We start from the raw sequence: 18,034 nt of genomic DNA, 5'->3' as shown, positions 1-18,034 counted from the left end.
CTGTTTAGTAGGAAAATACATATTAACAGCTGGGATCTATCCCTGCAGGGAGCAGGCGGATCAGACTGGTGAATGGGACAGGTCGCTGTGCCGGGAGAGTGGAGATTTATTACAATGGCAGCTGGGGGACAGTCTGTGATGATTTCTGGGACCTACCGGACTCCAATGTCGTCTGCAAACAACTGGGATGTGGACACGCCATCAGTGCAACTGTCTCTGCTCATTATGGGCAAGGATCCGGGCAGATCTGGCTGGATGATGTGAACTGCTCTGGGAATGAATCCGATCTCTTGTCATGTCCTTCCAGGGGCTGGGGCCAGCACAACTGCAGACACAAAGAGGATGCGGGAGTTCTCTGCTCAGGTCTGTTCTGTGAATGCTCTGGTGAGCCTGGTTACCAGGGGATTTAATGGAGTGGGCAGATGTTTAAGGAGTTTGCTCAGAATGATACTTTCCCTGACTGTCTCTGCCTCCCTTTCCCTTGTGTAACTACCTACCAGAGTCACCATTAGAAAGTCCTCAGCTCCCACCCAGAGATACTGGAGATATTGCAAGATTTTCCTAATGTTAGAATGCTTCGTCTCAGGTGTCTGAAGGAGACTGTATCATGGAAAGCAGTGACTGAAAAGGATGTAGGGTCCTAGTGGAGAAATAACTGAACATGAGCTCCCCGTGCCCTGTGTGGCAAAACGGGCTAATGCGAACCTTGGATGTATAAATAGGAGTAGTGAGTAGGAGCGGGGACTAAATTTTACTGTTGTGTATGGCAATGGTGAGACAGATACTGGAATGGTGTGTCCAGTTCTGACGTCCACAAAAATTGGAGAGGGAGCAGAGAAGAGCCCACACATGTGATCTGAGGGCTTGAATAAAAGCCTTACAGTGAGAGATTTAAGATACTGAATCTGTTCAGCTTATCAAAATGATCAGGAGGTGACTTGATTACGGTGTGTAAGTTCCTTCAAAAGGAGAACATACCACTTACTAAAGGGCTCTTTAATCTAAAAGATATGATGGCTGAAAGCTGAAACCAGACAAATTAGCCTCAGAAATAAGGCCCAGGTTTTTAACAGGGAGGGTGATTAAGCATCAGAACAAACTACCAGGGAACTGATGCATTCTGCATCTCTTGAAGTCTTCCTGTCTAGACTGGATGTCTTTCTGGAAACTATGCTTAAATCAAACTCAAGTTATTGGGCTCTATGCAGGTGTTTTATAGAAGGTCAAACTATATGATCTCATGATCCCTGTCACGCTGTCTAGAGTGGCTCATGGCTCTGAGTGCCCACCTCAGGGCAGATGGTGAGAAACAAGGCAATTCCCTAAACTGATGGTGTGTTCTGTAAGTAGATTTCATCAATACAGTAACAGATGTGAACTCCTGGACCAATGTTCCCTGTAATTTTTTACATCCATGTGCAGAATGAATTTTGTTATGTGCACCAGTATAGAGGTGATGTGTAGTGGGGGTGGGGCTGAGGGGTTCTGAGCTCAGGGATGGGGCAGAGGGGTCTGGCTGGGGGTGCAGACTCTGGGGTGAGACTGGGGATAAGTGGCTCAGGGTGCAGGAGGGAGCTCAGGGCTGTAGCAGAGAGTTGGAGTATGGGGGGTGAGGGCGCCGGCTGGGGGTGTGGGCTGTGGGGTGGGGCCTGGGATGAAGGGTTTGCAGTGCAGGCTGCTCTGGGGCTGTGGGGGGGAGAGAGGGCTCCTCCCAGCTGTCTCTTGCTGCAGCAGCCTGGGGCCAGGGGAGAGGCACCTCTTTCCCCACTGCAGTACCTCCGGGGCCAGGGGAGAGGCACCTCTCCCCAGCCATGACAGATCCAGGGCTGGGACCAGGGAAGAGGCACCTGTCCCTGGCCGCAGCAGCCTCAGGGCTGGGGAAGAGGTGCCTCTCCAGTCCAGCCCCCTGTGGCTGTGTATCTATGCGGCTACTCTTCACACCCCTGTTCATTTCAGAATCAGACAATTTAAATTCCCTTTTTGTGCATTTCCTTCTAGAATTCACAGATCTGAGGCTGGTGAGTGACAGTGACTGTGCTGGACGGCTGCAGGTTTTCTACAATGGGACGTGGGGCAGTGTTTGCTACAATCAGATGTCTGTAATCACCCCAGCAATTGTCTGCAAACAGCTGAACTGTGGGGATGGAGGGCAGATTGCAAGCAACTTTGAATATGGAGCAGGTTCTGGTCCCACATGGCTGGACCACATTGCATGCAGTGAGCAGCACAGCTCCCTCTGGCAGTGCCCATCAGAGCCCTGGTATCCAAAGTCATGTGATAACCGAGCAGAAGAGACCCATATTTCTTGCACTGGTAATTCTGAAACTACCTGCATGTGCATGTGCAAACACACATATACGTGATGTGTTCAATTAATTGAAGGGTTAGGATAGAACTTGTTATTGTTCACATCTCAGTGTAGGCAGATGTAAATTCTCAACAGAAGATACAAACATTTTCACAGTCTTTTATAGGAATAAGAATTTGTCTGATTAAGAACAAACATGGAAGTTAACCAATTAATTATAAAAGAGACCAGTGTTATACAGTGCGCTAAGGTAGTGTGAGAGCGAAGAAAAGCCTCTCCCTAGAGACCGTCATTAGGCAGCTCTTAAACCTTTTGGGATGAGCACTCAGAGATGGGCCCAGGCTGTGCAATTTGGGTCAAGACTGGAATCCCCCACAAGTCTGGGTGCATGTCGGCCTGTGTGTCTGAGTAACAGCTGAAGAGCAAATTTTTTAGGTATTAAATGACTCAGAGTTCACATTTCAGTTCATACAGTGCTGAAATTATGAAAATTATGAAATTATGGGTTTAAAATACAGATAAATTCTATTCTCACATCACACACACAACCCAGTGCATTTACGTCGGCTTTTTCTCTCCATAGGTAAAAAAGCAAAACCAACTCAGACCCTGTTTGCTGAATGCCCGAACTCTCCAAGCTGCACAGGTATCTCTGCTTCTCACGGTCTCCTTCTTGGTCTCTAAGTACTTTCCCAGCTGCCCCAGTAACATGTGAGGTTTCTGCATTTCCAGACCAGGAGAAGTTACGTGTCGTGGGAGGAGAGGACAGATGCTCGGGGAGAGTAGAAGTTTGGTATCGTGGCTCCTGGGGAACAGTTTGTGATGACCTTTGGGACATGGTGGATGCTAACGTTGTGTGTAAACAACTGGGCTGTGGATCTGCTGTATCTGCCCCGGGCGAGGCTGCATTCGGCGAGGGGACTGGTCCTATCTGGGTGGAGATGTTGAATTGCCGAGGGACAGAGTCATCTCTCTGGGACTGTCCTGCCAAGCCCTGGGGTGAGAGCAACTGTGACCATAAGGAAGATGCTGCCGTGAATTGCTCAGGTGAGTGACAGGAAATGTTTCTGCTACATGCTGTAATTTTCAGAGAGGAGGATGGATCAGATCACACCCCCCCTCCCACCCCTTTGGTCCCAGACCAGGCCCTCCCATCTCCTGTGTGCAGGAGCATCCTGGATGTTGTGGGATGGATCCTTTCTCAGGTCAGATTGGCTCAGGCATCAGCCCACAAATCCCCTGTATTCATCACAGGCCCCAGTGTGCTGGTTTGTTACTACAGTCCTCATTGCTGCACAGAGCACAAGGGACTTGGGCCCCAAATCACTAACAAACAGGCCCCGTGCTGCTGTGAGCAGGTTTGTGGAGGTGACAGTTGGACAGTGCCCTCAGGGACTCTCAGAGGTGAGGTTCTCCCTGGTAACAAACACGTCACCTCCCTGTCGCTCCAGGCTCCAACTCTCCTTCCTTTTCCTTTGCAGGCCTGACAGAGAGGACAGATTCTCTGAATACCCCAGTGTGACCCTCTGTACCTGAGGGAAACACCCTACACCGCCATGTTCATCTTTATAAAATGATTGCGTGGTATCCAGAGCAAAGTTTGTCATGTTGGGTGTCTTCACAAAGCTCATGATGCTACAGTCTATAAGGTGCCACAGGATTCTTTGCTGCTTCTACAGAACCAGACTAACACGGCTACCCCTCTGATAGATGCTACAGTAATCATTACAGTGATGTTACAGTAATCATTTCAGTAATGTCATAGTAAGGTTATAGGTTATAATTTCATGTATATACTTATGAGGCTGAAAATGTATCCTCAGAGCTTAAAGCAAGCCCAGGCAAAAACTCTCCAAGAACAGAGAGGCAGTTCACACTTCGTCAGGGCAAGTATGGGACAAACCCAGACCTACCTCACAGGAACAATGGACACTGGCTTAGACAGCAACAAAAGAATCTGTTAGACCCTCTAGGGAGTCACCCCCCTTCCTTTGGTCAGTTTGGGACTGTGATGAGGTAATGCTCACCTGACTCTGAAGTGTGGGGGGGGCAGGGGTGAAAGTAACTTACAGGACTTACCAGTACTGCCGGAGTCCTAAGGAGGGGCGTGGCCTTGTCCGGAAGAGCCAAGAGGGAAGAAAGGACATGATAAAAAGGAGAGACGTTTTCCCATGCTCTCTCTCTCTCTTCCACCTACATCTACAGACACCACCACCACCAAGTGCCTGAAACGCTGATCAAAGGAGAGAGCCTGACTGAAAAGTAACCAGCCAGTCTGTGGTGAGAAGCATGTAAGTTTGTAAGGACATTGAAAGTGTTAAGATCAGCTTAGAATGTGTTTTGCTTTTATTTCATTTGACCAAATCTGACTTGTTATGTTTTGATTTATAATCCCTTAAAATCTGTCTTTATAGCTAATAAATCCGTTTGTTTATTCTACCTGAAGCAGTGTGTTTGGTTTAAAGTGTGTCAGAGACTCCCCTTGGGAGAACAAGACTGGTACATATTAATTTCTTTGTTAAATTGATGAAATCATATAAACTTGCAGCATCCAGTGGGCATAACTGGACACTGCAAGACAGAGGTAACTAGGGTTGTGTCTGGGACTGGAGATATTGGCTAGTGTCATATGGTTGCACAGTCCAATCAGCTTACATGCCAGAGACCGTGCGTAAACAGCCCAGAAGTGGGGTTCTCACAGCAAAGCAGGGTAAGGCTGGCTCCCAGAGTCTAGGATTGGAGAGGCCTAGCAGATCACTGGTTCAGATAACACCAGAGGGGAATGTCACACTCAGATAAAACTTCCCCCTCCTCCCATCAAGGGTTAAATTTCCCTGGTGCTGGGTCACAGAGGGAGGAGCTGAAACCTGTAGCCCCAGGGAAGGAGCTCCTTTTCATGGCCTGTGAAATCTAGGGGCAAATGACATCCGGGTGGGAGCTGCACGCCGTGCTGAGCAGGAGGTAGGCTATTATGACTGGGAGTGGATGGGTCATTACACAAACTTAAAACTATTTCCCCATACTATTTTTCCCCCTACTGTTACTCACACCTTCTTGTGTACTGTTTTAAATGGGCCTGATTACCACTACAAAAGTGATTTTTCCTCCTGCTGATAATAGCCCACTTTAATTGAATTGTTTCGTTAGAATTGGTAAGGCAACCCCCTATCTTTTCATGTACTCTCTCTATATATATTCCTACTGTATTTTCCACTCCATGCATCTGATGAAGTGGGTTTTAGACCACAAAAGCTTTTGCCCAAATACATTTGTTAGTCTCTAAGGTGCCACAAGTACTCCTTGTTGTTTTTTGCTTATACAAACTAACACAGTTACCAGTCTGAAACCTTGTAACAGGGAGCAGCTATCAAATGCCCTTTCTATCTGAGGCCCTGACGCTGAATTAAATCACTGCAGCTTCACCCTGTGAGCTTGTCATTAGAGCTGGGCACAAGTCTTCATTGAAAAATGTTTTGGTGAAAAATGCAGATTCAGAGACACTGTAACATTTCACAAATTCCTGTTAATTTCACCCAATTGTTCCAAATACATACAGAACAATTCAATTCATTTCAACACTTTCTAAAGAAAACATTATTTTTTCAATTTGATATTACTTTTCCATTAGACAGTTCCTTTAATTTTATCTATACAATTAAAATAAACAACAAATGTCCAAAAGAACATCAAAGGGTTTTATTCAACATGAAACTGTTTTTTTTAAACTTCTGCCAGGGCTGGCTCCAGGTTTTCTGCCGCCCCAAGTGGGAAAAAAAAGCAAAAAAAAGCCACGGCAGAGCAATTGCGTCGCTCCACTCTTTGGCGGCAATTCTGGGGCAGGCAAACCCCGTCCCACACCCTTCCTCCCTCCCTGATCCTGCACCCTCCACCCACACCCCAACCCACTGCCCCAGGTCAGAATGCCTTCCTGCACTCAAACTCCCTCCCAGAGACGGCGCCCAGAACGCCATCCCACACCCCAGCCCCCTGCCAAGGCTCTGAGCTCCCTCCTGCACCCAAGCTCCCTCCCAGAGCCTGCAGCCTGCACCCCCTCCCGCACCTCAACCCTTGCCCCAGCCCTGAGTCCCCTCCTGGACGCCAAGCCCCTCAGCCCCAGCCCAGAGCCCTCTTCTGCACCCCAAGCCCCTCAGCCCCAGCCCCACTCCCACCCCAGAGCCCACACCCCAGCCAGAGCCTACACCCCCTCCTGCATCCCACCTCCCGGCCCCAGCACTGAGCCCACTCCTGCACTCCAAATACCTTGGCCCCACCCTGGGGCCTACATTCCCAGCTGGAGACCTCACCCCCTCCCACACCACAACCCTCTTCCCCAGTGAGCAGTGAATCCGCCTCCTGGAGGCAACATTACCCTGATGAAAAACTAACTGTATTTCCCAGTAGGGACAATAGTGGCTTGTTAAGAAAACAAGGGAGTTCACCCACCAGTATTGTCTATTGGCGTAACGCTGGGGGCACTGACCAGATGCGTTACCAGAGCTGTGTGGAGGCCCAGGGATAGGCAAGTGTTTGATGTCCTTCATCATGATAACGGCCCATTGCAGGGACTTACAGTGGAGTTCGCCCAGGAGCTGACCTGGGACCCTCATTGCCATGAGCACTAGGGTTACTCACTGTGACGGAGCGATTCTGGCGGGACCCAACTGAGAGTGCCAAATCAGGACCAATTGCTTAAACTGGGCAGTCACAGCCCTAGGCTGGGGTTTTTCCACCTCTAAGGCAAACCAAACCAGCCAGACAAAAAGGACTTTGGTCTCACCCCACTGGCTAACCACAAGTCACACGAGCAATTTCCTTAGACACTCCAGTCTCCCAGTATCACCACCAGTGCACTCGTCCTGGGGATGAATGGTTATGAAAACCAACACCCCAATAAAAGAAAAAGGTTCCCTCGATCCCAAAGGACCAAGCCCCAGACCCAGGTCAATATACACATCAGATCTTACCCACAAATCAAGCTGTTGCCAATCCTTTAGAATCTAAAATCTAAAGGTTTATTTACAAAGGGAAAAAGGTAGAGATGAGAGGTAGAATTGGTTAAATGGAATCAATTACATACAGTAATGGCAAAGTTCTTAGTTCAGGCTTGCAGCAGTGCTGGAGTAAACTGCAGGTTCAAATTGAGTCTCTGGAATGCATCCCCCACTGGGATGGGTCGTTCAGTCCCTTGTGTAAAGCTTCAGTTTGTAGCAAAGTCCTTCCAGAGGTCAGAAGCAGGATTGAAGACAAGATGGAGATGAGGCATTAGCCTTATATAGACTTTTCCAGGTGTAAGAATCCCTTTGTCTTCACTGTGGAAAATTACAGCAAAATGGAGCCTGGAGTCACATGGGCCAGTCCCTGCATACTTTGCTGAGTCACAAGGCGTGTCTGCCTTCCCTCCATGGGTCAATTGTGTAGCCGATGGCCCTTTAATGGGCCATCAAGCCAGCTATGCCGGGCTAACATCAGCTTTGTCTGGGACACTTCCCAGAGGCAGAGCATAATACAGAATACAGACATTACAGAGCCAATACTTATAACTTCAACTACAAAATGATACGCAGACATACAGACAGCATAATCATAACCAGCAACCCAGAACCTGGTCTTAGACACCTTAGATGACCCCCTTTACCCAAGGTTTGGTGCCACTACAGGACCTTGGTTGCAACCCATGTTCTATATGGTCCCCATTTATATCAATAACGTCACACTCACTATTTGTAAAGAGAACACACTGAAGCAGAGATCTCTACAGTGCAGCAATGTTCCCTGCCAGCCTTTCCTGGCATGTGGCTATTGCAACTTATATACAGCTGTGTCAGACACGGTGTGATAGGGGGTGGGTGGAAAATAGAGATTTTACACCCAAGGGTCAAAGTCCCACCCTTATTAGCTGGATCAGCTCCTAGTGGTGTCATAGAATCATAGAATCATAGAATCTCAGGGTTGGAAGGGACCTCAGGAGGTCATCTAGTCCAACCCCCTGCTCAAAGCAGGACCAAACCCAACTAAATCATCCCAGCCAGGGCTTTGTCAAGCCTGACCTTAAAAACCTCTAAGGAAGGAGATTCCACTACCTCCCTAGGTAACCCATTCCAGTTCTTCACCACCCTACTAGTGAAAAAGTTTTTCCTAATCTCCAACCTAAACCTCCCCCTCTGCAACTTGAGACCATTACTCCTTGTTCTGTCATCTTCTACCACTGAGAACAGTCTAGATCCATCCTCTTTGGAACCCCCTTTCAGGTAGTTGAAAGCAGCTATCAAATCCCCCCCTCATTCTTCTCTTCTGCAGACTAAACAATCCCAGTTCCCTCAGCCTCTCCTCATAAGTCATGTGCTCCAGCCCCCTAATCATTTTTGCTGCCCTCCGCTGGACTCTCTCCAATTTATCCACATCCTTCTTGTAGTGTGGGGCCCAAAACTGGACACAGTACTCCAAATGAGGCCTCACCAGTGCTGAGTAGAGGGGAATGATCACATCCCTTGATCTGCTGGAAATGCCCCTACTTATACAACCCAAAATGCCATTAGCCTTCTTGGCAACAAGGGCACACTGTTGACTCATATCATGTCAGTATGTTGGAGATCGATATCAGTTTATAGGATAAACTTTATCAGGAGAACGCATTGAAAAGACATTTTAAAAATAATGTCAAGTTTAGGAAGTCGGGAACAAACATGGGCAATTCCAAATGATTTATATTTGTAATTATTATAGCAAAATGCCTTGTGGAGCAATTCTTCTGGACTAGATCCCAGGCACTACTTTCTACAATTCACACACACACACACACACACACACACACACACACACACACACACACACACACACACACACACACACACACACACACACACACACACACACACACACACACACACACACACACACCCACCCCCCATCTGGGAGCTCTAGGATCCTTTCAATCAGATGCTAAAATGTATCACATAAATGTGATATGTGAAATCCTCCAGTCCGAGGGTTCCAAAGGAGGGCTTCTCTTACTGCCCTGAGGGTGGAAGTGCTGGTGACTCTGGGGGATCAGTAGCAGAACAATGTGATTGGACCAAATGACCTTGTAATGATGTAAAAGCTTTGCCTCTTTCTCTGAGAAATGCTCCCTCTAGCATGATGCCCAGAGACAGTCCCTGTCTCGTAGATAGTCAAAGCAGGTATTTCTATAGGGTTTGGGTGAAGTTGCAGGAAATACAAGTGCGAGTGGGAAAAGGTTCACAAATTTCCTGTGTGTAACTTCCCATTGATTGGCCAGGATAGACATTTTCTGCTTTTTTTAATCCCTGTAATTTCTTCATCTTCAACTTGTGCCTTTCTCATATTAAATCCTTCTGAAAGTCTTCTCCACAGTGAAAGTTTTTCTTGCCAGATGAATTGTGCAGTTTCCAGGGCTCATCACAGGGAGAGGCTGAAATTGAACAAATCTGAGAGACAACGGTGGGCCACCTCTGGGTATGGCCGGCTGTTTGACAGGGAGGTTGGTTTACACTGAATGTTCTATCAGGTACGTGGTAAAAGTGAGACACCAGCAAGAGAACATTCTGAGATGAGCAACATTGTTGTTCCTAAACTAAACTCTGATTTGAACCTTTCATTGAATCCAAGGAGATAAATGGGACATTCTCCATGGGTAATTCACACCTGGAATTAAACAAACTGTGAAAATATTTCCCAATTAGCAATAAATGCAGAGGATGAATATTTCTGCTAGGATGATAAATGAATTTTAAGACAATAGTGACAAGGGGAAGGTAAATCGGAATCTGAATTTCCACTGAACCAATAAGGCTACAACAAGTAATAAGTCAATGAGTTCTTACTAGAAACCCCATTAAAACAAATAATCTTTGCACAGTGGCATGTTTATTTCCTTTACAATCTACAAATATGGTTTACAATCAATGCTGAGCTGAGAACTGACCAGTGGAGAAGCCAAAAGTGTTTGAATGAATCCTCAGAGAAGTGAATACCAGAATGCTTGTGTAAAGGAACTGTTGTCCCCTTACTAACACTCAATGGGGGTGTTTTGGTTGGCTAGCTCCCAGTACTAAAAGAATGGGGAGAGGCTAATGCTCCAGGTCAGCCTGATTGACAGGGCAGGCAGGCTAATCAGGGAGTCAGGAGGCCAGGGTAGTTCCCCTCCTCCGTGTGAGCTGGAATTGCCTGGATCAGACATAGGATGAACAGACAGCAAATGTGAAAAATTGGGACGGGGGTGGGGGGCAATAGGTGCCTATAGAAGAAAATGCCCCAGCATATCTGGATTGTCCCTATAAAATAGGAACATCTGGTCACCCTAGTCAGACAGAGTGGGGCCGAGCTAAGGAGAAAGCAGGGGCCCAAGCTGAGCTGGGGAGCAGAGCTGTGCCAGCCAGGGGGGCCAGAAAAGAAGCCCAGGAAGGAGGTCAGAGCTGGGAGCAGAGTCACGGAAGCAGCCCACAGAGCAGACCTGTGCTGGGAGCAGGGCTGCAGCCACAGGGCCAGAGACACAGCTCAGAGAGAGCAGATTCTCTGCTGGGAGCAGAGCTGCAGCCACAGAGCCAGGGGCCAGAGAAGCAGCCCGGGGGGCTGGAGGCAGAACAGCAGCATCAGTGCTGATGCAGAGTGGAGCCAGAGCTAGAACAGTGGAGCTGGGGCTGGGGCAGTCTGAAGGTGGGTTTGGTGAGCAACTGGGGCCAGCCAAGGGCAAAGGTCCCAGCGTAGAAAGTGTCCAGTGCAGAGAGAGCACCGTGGAGTTGGGACACCTCAGCCCCTGTCCTAGGTGACCACAGCAGGGTGGGGGGTTGAGCCCCCCCAGGGATCCTGGGCCCAGTGTTGTCAGGGATATGAGGATTCTGCCAGACAGGAGAGTGGAAGGGGAGTCCTCAAGGGCAGGGAGGCCTCCGGGTAAAGGAAGTGGGAGCGAGGACTCAGCTCCTTCCGCTAGCCCATTTCACCGGGGTAGTGCAGAAGCCAGGAAAGTTCCCCACAATAGTGGGACCATTCCCCCATTTACACTTGCAGAGTACATCGCTATTTCACTGAAATGTCTGTTTTTCTTTCATCACAAATCCTGCATTCAGCTTGGTCACTTCATCTGTAGATGGATACAATGGAAATAGAAAAGGTCAACAGAAGAGAAATGCAGATGATTGGAATCAGCAAGTCTGGGGGTGGGGCGGTCAGATGACGACACTAGAAATATAACAATTTATTTTTGAAAGAAGAAAAACAAAAGATGACATTATCAAGATGTGTAATAGGCATACTGACCTTTGAAGACTGAGGAGGGAAATCTCAGGGGCTGGGCTAACTTGTTCTAGGGGTTGTGTCTCCAAGACAGATTTGTGGGACAAAGGAAATTACCAGAGAGAGAGAGAGGAGATGGAAATTTGTGCTTTGGCAGGGAACCCAGGCTGCTGACACTGCCTAGGGTCTGGGATTGGAGCCTTAAAGAGAGGTGGAGAACTTCCCCCAAAATGGCACATCCAGATCCTGAGGAAAATGAAAGAGAAAAGGGATCAGCAGCAGGCGAAGGTGACTGAGTAGGCAATTCCCTTGTGTATGTGTTGGAGATAGTGTGATCTGGATCACTTGGTAGCCTGGGTCTGTCATAGGTTTCACCACCACTCTGGACTTTAGAGTACAGATATGAGGACCTGCCTGAGAAGCCCTAAGCTTAATTACCAGCTTAGATCTGGTTTTGCTACCACCACTCCCAAATTCTAACTCACTTCTCTGGATAGTTTTGAGAGGCTTCTTCACCAAGTCCCTGGTGAACACTGATCCAACCCCTTGGATCTTAACACAAGGAAAATTTAACCATACCCCCTCCTCTCCCCTACCAATTCCTGGTGAGTCCAGATCCAATCCCCTTGGATCTTAAAATAAGGAAAAATCAATCAGGTTCTTAAAAAGAAGGCTTTTAATTAAAGAAAAGAAAGGTAAAAGAAAAAAAAACCCTCTAGGAGATAGCATACAAGCTGATCTCACAGACAACAGATTTAAAACACAGGATGTTCCCCTGGGCAAAAACCTTAGTACACACAAGAATACCCAAATTTGATTATTCCCCTAATTGCACAAAGACAAGTTACAAAGGAGAATAAACATAAACCTATTTATTCTTTTCTAAAACTTACTACTCTGATTCCTTGATCTTTTTCACTTTGACTGAAACTGAAACTGACTAAACAAAGGAAACTTCCCTCCTTCCTTTTGAAACATCTTGTTCCCCCATTGGTTCCTCTGGTCAGGTGTCAGCTAGGCTAGGTGAAATTCTTAACCCTTTTCAGGTAAAAGAGGCATTAACCCTTAACTATCTGTTTATGACAGGGTCCATTCAAACACACTGAGCTCTAATAAAATGCAAGGTCATACAAATGCTCTCAGTTGATATAGAAAACTCTTTCTCTCAGGTGCTTGGCTGGTGGGCCTTGCTCACATATTCGGGGTCTAACTGATCTCCATTTTGGGGGTCAGGAAGGAATTTCCCCCGGGGTCAGATTGACAGGGATGCTGGAGGTTTTACACCATCCTCTGCAGCAGGGGGCACAAGTAACTTGCTAGGAATAGCTGGTATCTCTCACCAAATCAATTTGCTGCCAATGCAGGGGCCTCAGGTAATGGTGCCCCTCAGACCTTCCTATTCGCTGCCTGTGGCACACAATGGTTTAGTCTCCTGAGGGCTGTAACATTTTGGTCTACTACAGGTTGTTGGGCTCAGTGCAGGGGTGACAGGTGACTGGTCATGTGTAGGGGGATTAGACTGGATTATTTAACTGTCCTGACTGGTCTTAAAATCTACACATCTATGTTATGGCTACAATGTTGCAGTGTCTGACCTGTGGTCACTCCAACTCACAGGTGCCCCCTCTTTCAAATCTAAGCACCTCCTAGCACTCAGGGAATGGCAGCTGCAGCGAAAGGCAATAGAGCGCTGGTAGGAGTAACTTTAGGGCAGTCACTGGCCACAGAAAACTAAACCTCTCCCAACTCTCCTGACTGCTGCACACCAGGGTCTCTGGCCATCCAGGAGACAAGCCAGCATCCCCAGTGGAAGGAAGGAAACACCCAGGAGGGTTAGTTGTCTGTTTCAGCCATGTAGGCGTGTGTGTATCACTCAGACACATGCAATGTACCCACAAGCAGAGCATGTTTAAATTGTAAAAATACCCAACCAAGAGGGACGTGTTCATTTCAGCAGAAGTTCTGCTTTAACCCATTAGAAACATTTGCCACCGTCCTGTAATTATAGGGGTTGCTAAGTGCCAGAGTACACCAACCCCTGAGGTGTCAGTAGCGTGCCTGGCACACCGTCACTCGGAGGCAAGCACTGCAGGTGCTTCAGCAGCAAGGCCTTGTGGACACTAGCCCTGGTGGGTCCCACTAACTGCTCAGACACATGGCTAAGGGAAAGGGGAAGTTTATTCGCACACTAGGTCCAGAGGCTTAAACAGTTACAGTTCACAGGGAGCAACAGTGGCAAATGTTTGGGTCTCTGGGGCTGTCCAGTCAAGAGTCAGGGCTCTTCAGGCCTAGTGCCTGGGGTGCCCTCTCCAGTTCAATCTCTAGTCAAGCAAATTGGAGCTTGCAGGTTTCCAGGCCAGCTTAGTGTCTCTCTTTGGGGCTGCTCTGCACTGGTTCCCTGCCCAGCTGCTGCTGCTCCCCTGTAAACCTCACACAGACCTGCAGCCAGATGTAAGCTCTTGTAGTCACAGCCTGTTCCATGGTTCCTGGGGATTTCTCTCTGCATCCAGCGCTCTGTAGCTCCTCTCTTGCCTTACAGCCACTGCTTCCTACAATAGCCCAGCCACTTCCTGGATCAGGCCCCTTCCCATTACCTGGCCAGAGGAAAGGGAAGTACAGTGGGATCTGGTGGCGGTTGTAGTCCCATTCTTAGCTGATCCATCACAATCCCAAACATAGGCTGAAAGATTCTGCAAACAGAGAAGGTTTCTCCTCTCTACCGTATCAGATTATGATTCCCAAGGATTTTTGAGGTCACATTGATTGCCTCCTTTTGCTTAAAGAAATAGTGTTAAAGTCTGCATCTGCCTTTTCAGCTCCTTTCTGTACCTTATGTGATGGGGCAAGGCCAGATGGTATGTTAGCCCCAGGCTAAACAAATCCCTGGTACCATGGCAACCAAATGGCAGTTGCTCCAGGTTAATCAAGACACCTGGGGCCAATTAAGAGCCTTCTAGAAGGCAGTGGAGATAGCTAGATCGATTGGGACACCTGATGCCAATCAAGGGCTAGCTGGAACTAGTTAAAAGCCTCCCAGAACATCCAGGTCTGGATTAACCCATCACAGGACCCTGGTCTAGGCAAACATACAGTTCTCCTGGCCAAGTGCAGAGGGGAGGCCCTGTGGGGGCTTGGAAAGTCAGCCCACCACATGCTTACCCTGCAGTGGCAGATCCTGTCCAGGGCCACCCAGAGGATTCAGTGGTGGGAGCCCCCCACTTTGGCAGGCCCGGGGCCTGGGGCAAATTGCCCCACTTGCCCCTCTCCCCCTCTGGGCGGCCCTGCTCCTGTCTTGTAGGGCTGGTCCCAGTAGTGACGCTTCCCGGGCTACCCAGGGTTGCAAGGCACATCAACTATCACCTGCCCTTAGTAAGAGGAAGACTTGTCTGTGCCTGCCATGGCTCAGATCCCACCTCCACTTGCCTTGGGCAACACAAGTACTCCCCTCTGTTCCTCACAGGCCCTGCTGTTACTCCACAGCTTAGAGGTAAGTGTACACCAAGCCTTGTGTCCTCCAAGCATCTCCCTGCAGTGTCCAGCTCCTGATCCCCTAGACATTCACAGTATTCATGGATTCATTGCTTTAAAAGAAGCAGTGGAACCCAGTTTAGCAGTTACACCTCAGATCACTGCTCCGCTTATATACAGCACTTGGATATGTTTGTTAAACTTATTCTTGATTTAACTACAAAAGACAGAGATTCAAGCAGTTGCAAGTAGAAGTATTGGAAAGAAATTGTTACGTATAAAACAAAATTGTAACACGCATTCTGCAGCCCAGATTTAATTAACAAGACATTCTCATGTCTTGTAAAATGCTGCGGGTGTTTTGGGTAAGGATTATTCTACAACCATGCTGGCTGTGACCCTCCTTTCATGAGTGAAGTACTCTAGCAGCTTGCCTCCTAAGTGAAGGCCCAGTGTGTTCCTTTGCCCCCCATAAATTATACCAGTCCCATCCTTGGTCTTGATTCATAAACAGGACACCCCCTGCTCTTTTGTTTCTTCCTGTAGAATTTTTCTCTTGTAGATTTTGCAGACTTTCCACTTCGTAGACAAATAGGCTTCCCTTGTGAGGAGTGCAATACACAATACAAATGTGCAGAAAGGAACATTTAAAGGTATGTCATCTCCTGGTGACCTGACTTAACTCCAGGACCTTAAGAACATAATTTTCAGATACATTACTCCTTAAATATCATCTGTACATACATTCTGAAATGGTTATGACAACTGTTGGGCTACTGGCTCTTGGTAGATGCTTCATATGCCACCCATTAGTGAAATACTATGCACCATAGGGTTCCTGGGTCACACCAGTTTCTTCCTTCAGGCATTGTGCCCTGGTACATGGGGTCGCACAGCCACTTGGTTTTGGTCCTGCTGCCTCTCCATCATCTGTCATTATGAATGGGTGTCCAGTCCAAAACTGAGAGGCACTGCACCAGCATGAGTCATGTTACAACTCCACTTACTCAAATGTAGCCCAGCCCCACCTCTGACTTTCTGGAAGAGCACTGGTATTTTCTTTGGTGCAATCTTGGTTGTTTACAAGGAATGTACAAAGTCCTGCTACTCCGAACACAGGAGGGACTGAGAACGAAAGGAGCCATTTTTTAGTTTACAGTCCTCAAGTTTCTTTAGCTAACAGACCCAAATGCTCTCTTTAGCAGGGGGATCTGCTCTATGAAGGACCTGTCCTGCCAGGATGCCCTGGCCTAAGGAGAAGCTCAGCAGGCAGGTGTTGGGAACCAGCTGATCCAGCTCAGCAGCAGCTAATTGTTGGCTCCGGTTCCCAGCTGGAAGATGTAAGAGAGGACCCAGGCCTGGGGGGAATGAAAGACAAACACTTCCCTGAGCAGTAGGAGGAGGCTGCAATAGTGCAGGGCCTGTAGCCCCCTGAGGCTAAGGGAGAGCTGTGGCCCTTGAGCTATTGGGGCTAGAGGACCCTGCAGTATCACCCCGGGTCAGGACCATCACTTGGGTTACTTTTCCATATGCCTTGTCTTTGTGTGGCAGAGGAATAACAGAGGAGGCTAAAGCAGAGTTGGGTGGAGCTGGTTGTTTTTCCCCCAGGCTGGTGGACAGGCCCAGCGGACAGGTGGAGAATGCAGGCTGTGTCTGCCACTGCCCAGGAAACCATGGATCTTGAATCCCCTTTACAATGGAGGGTGAGTAACTGTAGCTACAATATCAGCAGCTGCAGCAGGATTGTTACCCAGCAGCAGCAGTTACACCAACAGCTTCATCTACAACAACAATAGTGACAGCAAAAGCAGCAGGGAGTAGCTGTGGTTTATGCTTCATCTGGAGAACTGGAGCCCACGGGTGAGTGTGCGGCTGTGGCTATCTCTGTGGGAGGGAGGAATCCTCACCAAAATGGGGACAGAAGATGTTCTTGAGGCCTTCCTAGGGACTTTTGAGCAGGTATCCAGGGTATGCTATTGGCCCTGGGAGGAATGGGACTACTCAACAGGAGAGACCCAGGCAGCGTATCATGGACAATGGGACACTGCAGCAACCCTACTAGCCTGCCTAGGACTTAGGCCTGGTCTACACTAGGAGTTTATGTTGAATTTAGCAGCGTTAATTCGACTTAACCGTGCACCCGTCCACACCAGGAAGCTAATTAGTTCGACCTAGAGGGCTCTTTAGTTCGAATTCTGTACTCCTCCGCGACGAGAGGAGTAGCGCTAAATTCGACATGGCTATGTCGAATTAGGCTATGTGTGGACGGAAATCGACCTTAGTAGCTCCGGGAGCTATCCCACAGTGCACTACTCTGTTGACGCTCTGGACAGCAGTCCAAGGTTCGATGTTCTGACCACCCACACAGGAAATGCCCAGGGAAAATTTGACACGCTCCGGCGCCTTGTGGATGTTCTGCAGGACCGCAGGCAGGAGGACAGAGCCCCCCTGCACTGTATCTGCAACCGCCCTCCCCCGCCACAAAGTCCCAAACCCCCCTCACCCAAAGTAACAAGAAGAAGGGGCGACAGGGGCCATGAAAACTGTCACTGCACCCCTGCAGAGTGCACAAATACAAGAAGGCTCTCATTCCCTAAATGTTGAGAAGTCCTTCCCTTCCTGGCTCACCGAAGCCCCAATCCCAGTTTCATCCCCTAACTGTGTAGTTGATTATTAAAAGTAGTTTGCTGTTAATTACTATTTCCGTCAAGTTTTTCTACAGAAGACTGTCTGTGAAGGGGGGGAGAAGGGGGTTGTTAATTGCATAGGACAGTCACCTTTACCAGGGTACAGACACGGGGGCAGGATCAACAGCAGGTCACACACACAGTGCAGTCAGTAGGCACCCTGGTCGGTCTGGGAGGTGTTTTCCATGTTCTGTGTGGGTGGGGGGTACGTGACTTTGTGGCATGGGAGGGCGGTTACAGAACTTATGCAGCGGTCCTTGTCCAGAACCACAGAGCCACACAGCAGGGGAATCTGTAACCGTCCTCCCCCGCCACAAGGTCA

At 48.4% G+C, this 18,034-nt stretch overlaps 1 protein-coding gene across 1 annotated transcript in view; it reads left to right on the top strand.

Annotated features, from left to right (window-relative positions):
* LOC123355883 (scavenger receptor cysteine-rich type 1 protein M130-like) overlaps nt 1-18,034 on the top strand; it is a 153,056-nt gene that overhangs the window by 37,808 nt on the left and 97,214 nt on the right. Inside the window, exons 6-10 of the mRNA XM_044998715.1 lie at nt 49-372; nt 2,008-2,313; nt 2,892-2,954; nt 3,041-3,359; nt 6,540-6,555. Coding sequence (XP_044854650.1) covers nt 49-372; nt 2,008-2,313; nt 2,892-2,954; nt 3,041-3,359; nt 6,540-6,555 — 1,028 coding nt within the window. The remainder of the gene's footprint in view (nt 1-48; nt 373-2,007; nt 2,314-2,891; nt 2,955-3,040; nt 3,360-6,539; nt 6,556-18,034) is intronic.

Source organism: Mauremys mutica, chromosome 1 (assembly GCF_020497125.1).
Source record: "Mauremys mutica isolate MM-2020 ecotype Southern chromosome 1, ASM2049712v1, whole genome shotgun sequence".
Lineage (NCBI taxonomy): Eukaryota > Metazoa > Chordata > Testudines > Geoemydidae > Mauremys > Mauremys mutica.
The sequence above is the reverse complement of the archived record's forward strand: the minus strand, read 5'-3'. Positions and strand labels throughout refer to the sequence as shown.